The 6,000-nt window shown below is 46.5% G+C and overlaps 1 protein-coding gene across 1 annotated transcript in view; it reads left to right on the top strand.

Moving 5' to 3' along the window:
- Window positions 1-3,290: 3,290 nt before the first annotated feature.
- Window positions 3,291-6,000, top strand: part of LOC115133839 (uncharacterized) — a 28,215-nt gene continuing 25,505 nt past the window's right edge. The window contains exons 1-4 of the mRNA XM_065021133.1: window positions 3,291-3,525; window positions 3,733-3,860; window positions 4,103-4,449; window positions 4,737-4,932. Coding sequence (XP_064877205.1) covers window positions 3,306-3,525; window positions 3,733-3,860; window positions 4,103-4,449; window positions 4,737-4,932 — 891 coding nt within the window. The 5' untranslated portion in view covers window positions 3,291-3,305. The remainder of the gene's footprint in view (window positions 3,526-3,732; window positions 3,861-4,102; window positions 4,450-4,736; window positions 4,933-6,000) is intronic.

Here is a 6,000-nt window from a genome sequence, read left to right as displayed (position 1 = left end):
CCACTGCACTGAGGATAGGAAACACTGTCACCACCGATAAATCCACTATAATTGAGCATTTCAATAAGCATTTCTCTACGGCTGGCCATGCTTTCCACCTGGCTGCCACTACCCCTGTCAATAGCACTGCACCCCCCACAGCAACTCGCCCAAGCCTTCCCCATTTCTCCTCCCAAATCCAGTCAGCTGATGTTCTGAAAGAGCTGCAAAATCTGGACCCCTACAAATCAGCCGGGCTAGACAATCTGGACCCTTTCTTTCTAAAATGATCTTCTGAAATTGTTGCAACACCTATTACTAGCCTGTTCAACCTCTCTTTCGTGTCATCTGAGTATCCCAAAGATTGGAAAGCAGCTGCGGTCATCCCCCTCTTCCAAGTGGGGGCCACTCTTGACCCAAACTGCTACAGACCTATATCTATCCTACCCTGCCTTTCTAAGGTCTTCGAAAGCCAAGTCAACAAACAAATTGCCGACCATTTCGAATCCCACCGCACCTTCTCCACTATGCAATCTGGTTTCAGAGCTGGTCATGGGTACACCTCAGCCCCGCTCAAGGTCCTAAACGATATCTTAACCACCATCGATAAGAAACAATACTGTGCAGTATTCGTTGACCTGGTCAAGGCTTTCGACTCTGTCAATCACCACATCCTCATCTGAAGACTCGATAGCCTTGGTTTCTCAAATTATTGCCTCGCCTGGTTCACCAACTACTTCTCTGATAGAGTTCAGTGTGTCAAATCGTAGGGCCTGTTGTCCGGGCCTCTGGCAGTCTCCATGGGGGTGCCACAGGTTTAAATTCTTGGGCCGACTCTCTTCTCTGAATACATCAATGAGGTCGCTCTTGCTGCTGGTGAGTCTCTGATCCACCTCTACGCAGACGACACCATTCTGTGTACTTCTGGCCCTTCTTTGGACACTGTGTTAACAGAAGAGCTTCAATGCCATTCAACTCTACTTCCGTGGCCTCCAACTGCTCTTAAATACAAGTAAAACTAAATACATGCTCTTCAACCTATCTCAGCCTGCACCTGCCCGCCCGTCCAACATCACTACTCTGGACAGTTCTGACTTAGAATATGTGGACAACTACAAATACCTAGGTGTCTGGTTAGACTGTAAACTCTCCTTCCAGACTCACATCAAACATCTCCAATCCAAAGTTAAATCTAGAATTGGCTTCCTATTTTGCAACAAAGCGTCCTTCACTCATGCTGCCAAACATACCCTTGTAAAACTGACCATCCTACCAATCCTCGACTTCGGCGATGTCATTTACAAAATAGCCTCCAATACCCTACTCAATAAATTGTATGCTGTCTATCACAGTGCCATCCGTTTTGTTACCAAAGCCCCATATACTACCCACCACTGCGACCTGTACGCTCTCGTTGGCTGGCCTTCGCTTCATACTCGTCGCCAAACCCACTGGCTCCAGGTCATCTACAAGACCCTGCTAGGTAAAGTCCCCCTTATCTCAGCTCGCTGGTCACCATAGCAGCACCCACATGTAGCACGTGCTCCAGCAGGTATATCTCTCTGGTCACCCCCAAAACCAATTCTTCCTTTGGCCGCCTCTCCTTCCAGTTCTCTGCTGCCAATGACTGGAACGAACTACAAAAATCTCTGAAACTGGAAACACTTACCTCCCTCACTAGCTTTAAGCACCATCTTTAAGGAATACCTAGGATAGGATAAAGTAATCCTTCTCACCCCCCCCCCCCCCTTAAAAGATTTAGATGCACTATTGTAAAGTGGCTGTTCCACTGGATGTCATAAGGTGAACGCACCAATTTGTAAGTCGCTCTGGATAAGAGCGTCTGCTAAATCACTTAAATGTAAATGTAAATCTGTCAGAGAAGCTCACAGATTACTGCACCTCTACATAGCCCATCTATAATTTAGCCCAAACAACTACCTCTTCCCCTACTGTATTTATTTATTTATTTTGCACCTCATTATTTCTAACTCTACTTTGCACATTCTTCTACTGCAAATCTACCATTCCAGTGTTTTGCTTGCTATATTGAATTTACTTCGCCACCATGGCCTTTTTTTGCCTTTACCCCCCTTATCTCACCTCATTTGCTCACATTGTATATAGACTTATTTTTCTACTGTATTATTGACTGTATGTTTGTTTTACTTCATGTGTAACTCTGTGTTGTTGTATATGTCAAACTGCTTTGCTTTATCTTGGCCAGATCGCAATTGTAAATGAGAACTTGTTCTCAACTTGCCTACCTGGTTAAATAAAGGTTCAATTTAAAAAATTTAAAAATGTAAAATTGAGATTTCTGGCTATTGGGGGGAGGAGGGTGTGAGAAAAGGTGGAGATGAGGGAGGCACACATTTTCTACTAGGTACTGTAGTCATAAAGCATCTGATTAGGATTGCTGATCTAGGATCAGCTTTGCATTTTAACCATGATGAATATGACAAAGGGGCCTGATCCTAGATCAGCACTTCTGCTTTGTAAATACAGGCCCAGGTGAAGTTTGGACACACCCACAGAGTGCATATTACTCAGAGCAAAGGAAGAGGGGGAAAGAGAGATACTACAGTACATGTGATGTTAAGAGAGAGAGCGGGTGGGGCACTGTAGTGAGTTCGTTTTCACAGGGCCAAAACCTGTTGTGGATTTACATAAACAGACGGCCTGTATAATACTATACAGTGGTGTGGGGCTCCAACACCCAGAGGACTGTACAGAGACACGACACTGTGTGGACTCACACAAGAAAATCAGGAAAACTTCATCAGCATGCAGAGTAAGTTATATACCTTTATATATAATGACCTTTGATCCCTTTCATAGGCCTGTTATATAATCGCGATCTCATAGGTTAACCTCGAATTGGTTACCAGTAATGATTGTAAACTTTTTTGGACATTGGAGTTTTTTCATAGTATGTGGTTGAATAGTTTTCATCAGTCTATTTAAAGAAATATTGATGTAGTAAGGAACATAACGTACAAAGATCTGACTCAATGGTGTGGGAGGAGAAATTATCAAGGTCCCACATTGTGTTTGAAAGTCAATGTGAATTACTAGTGTATTTTTTTGGTGTTTTTTGTGCATGAATTTGATGATACTTGTGTAGAAATTGACATTGGTGATTTTGCCATATGCTCTCACTTTAAAATGTCAAACTTCCTGTATTTGAGGAGCTGAAGTTTTGCTAAAAGAGTATCGTTATTGGAAGTTGAAAAGGCATTTATTGAAACATGGCTGGTGTCATTTCAGTTTATATAGGCACAGTGCACTCACTACCTTTGACCAGAGTGCTCTAAATAGGCAATATGGTGGAATTTGAGACACAATCAAACTGTGTGGTACCATCCAGGATGATTCGTTGTACTTTAAACCTAGAGCAGGTGCATGGTAGAGGTACAGCCTGCATTTCTACATTCCAGGGATGGTTTACAGCTGAAGCATACGGATCAATCTTTTTCACAACCCGTTTCCTGATAGGAGTGAGCGAGCCTTGTGTTGGTGTTTTGTATTTGTGTTTAATCGCAGGTAGTGCATGGATGAAGTTAGAGCTGTTGAGCTCTTTTGAATTTACTGTCATTTTTGTTAACCAGCCATAAACACTCTCTCTCGCTCTCTCTCTCTCGCCTCTCTCCTCTCTTTTTCTCTCTCTGCCTCTCTTACACACTCACTCACCCACACACTCTGTCTCACCCACTCTCTCTATCTCTCGCTCTCTCTCTCTCCCCCGTCAAGGTGTGAGTTCCCCAGGGAGGGGGGGAACCCTGTCGGAGGAGTCGTTCCAGTGTTCTATCTGCCTGGAGGTCTTTGTGGAGCCCGTCTCTACCCCCTGCGGACACAGCTTCTGCAAGGCCTGTCTGCAGGTATCACATTTACTTTATAAAGCCCTTGTTACATCAGCAGCTATCACAAGGTACTTTGCAGTTACCTGGCCTAGAGCCCAAAGAGTAGGCAAAGCAGAAGCAAAAGTTCAGTGTCTAGGAAAACTATGAGGGGTGGCTGAAACAGACTCTGTTATTCCAACTCCTCGTGGGTGTGTGTGTTTTCATGGACCATAAGGAAAATGAATCAATAACCTTCTTCTCCTGCTGCTCCTCCTCCTAAGGGCTACTGGGACCACAGCAAGAAGTTCCTGTGCCCCATGTGTAAGAAGAGCTACAGCCGGAGGCCGGAGCTCAGCATCAACCGGGTCCTCGCCGAGATCGCTGCCCACTTCCAGGGCCTCGAAGTAGGGGCTGTTTCACCAAACACGAAGGGGGGTGCGGTGGCTGGGAGTCCGGTGGCGGGTCACAGGATTCATGGAGAGTCACCAGCAGCTGCGGCGGAGGGTGGAGAGTTTGCCCGGGCAGGCGAGGTGCCGTGTGATGCGTGCATTGGGAGGAAGATGAGGGCACTGAAGTCGTGTCTCAACTGTCCAGGGTCATTCTGTGAGGCACATCTCCGACATCATAAGTGAGAAATAACACAAATAATTGATTTGCTTTTATCTTCTTCTCTTTATTTCTTTCACATTTTACGTCATTGTACAACTGTGAGATTTAGATAAACATCCCCTGTTGTGTCCTTGGAATTCCAAAAAAGGTGAAAGGTGATTGTTTTTTAAATCTTGTTGCAGCAGTAATTTATGGGAGTCAACCTTCCTTGTTTCTAACCCCGCGGACTACATGACTATGCCCAGAAAAGCACACCAATCCTTTGTTACCGCCAACACACCTAACCTAAAATGAATGTTAACACAGGAAGGTGAAGTCTCTGACGTTTCACCACCTCGTGGAGCCTGTGCATCATCTGGAGGAGAAGCTCTGTAAGAAGCATGAGCGCCTGCTGGAAGTCTACTGCCGCAACGACCACGGCTGTGTCTGTATCTCCTGTGCCGAGGCCACCCACAAGACTCACGAGATCGTCTCGGTTGACCGCGAGTGGAAGAAAAAGATGGTGAGTCCAGGGGAGAACAGGGTGGATGGGGACAGTAGGCAGATAGCTCAGCAGGTTTACATTTTAGCTGATCTTGTGGCGCTCTGGAGTCCATCGTGGGTCAAAATTGCATTGATAGAGTAATTGCCCAATGTAAAAGTTACAATAAAAACTGGGTGGTTCTATCCCGGAATGCTGATTGGCTGACAGCCGTTGTATATCAGACTTTATACCCCGGGTATGACAAAACATTGTCACATCTGTTCGTGCAACGCCCTCTACTGCTTATCCTGTGTCTCCTTGAACTGCCACCACTCCCCCAGTACTCTCTCCCTCTCCCCATCTCCTTGTGTGTGTCTGTGTGATTGTGTGGGAGGAGACAGGTGTGCTGGAGTCAGAGCAGATCCACACCAGCTGTAACCAGTTCCTTAATCAAGACCTCTACAAATACTCAGCCCTGCCACTTCCACACTGCCAGATCGTAATCTCTGCTCAGTCCTCCCGCTCTGACTGTGGTCCCTGTCTCCAGTTCCACGTCTCGTCATCCTGCTACTCTGTCCTGGATTCCCCACTCTATTACTCCCTTGGATTCCCCTCCGGACCTGCTTACCCTGTCCCAACGCCTCTCGCTCCAGCCTCAGCCTCCACACCTGGTTCCCTGCAACCCACCCAAGCTTCCCCTAGCCTGCACTCCGTCTTCCCCCTGTGTTTCAATAAATACCTTGGTTACTTCATCCCAGTCTCCTCATCTGAGTCTGCTCTTGGGTTCCCTTGTTCCACTCCTTGTAACAGTACGATCTGGCCAAAGAGAAGAACCCAGCAGACTCTCTACCAAACCCTCGCCGGCCAAGGTGCCCTGCTCGAGCAACATGACCAAGCCCTAAAAACCCTTCTGGAGCACATTAAGGAGTTTTCACGGAACCTTCGCCCAGAGCTCACAACCAGTCCCAAGCCATTCTTCTCCACTCCGGGAGCCGTTTGTTCCAACTCCCGAGCGTTACTATGGCAACCTCTGAGCTTGCAGAGCCTTTTTGGTACAATGTTCACTAGTATTTGAGGAACAGCCCTACTCTTATGCTAGCGAACAGG

The sequence above is a fragment of the Oncorhynchus nerka genome, linkage group LG8, assembly GCF_034236695.1.
Source record: "Oncorhynchus nerka isolate Pitt River linkage group LG8, Oner_Uvic_2.0, whole genome shotgun sequence".
Classification (NCBI taxonomy): domain Eukaryota; kingdom Metazoa; phylum Chordata; class Actinopteri; order Salmoniformes; family Salmonidae; genus Oncorhynchus; species Oncorhynchus nerka.
The sequence above is the reverse complement of the archived record's forward strand: the minus strand, read 5'-3'. Positions and strand labels throughout refer to the sequence as shown.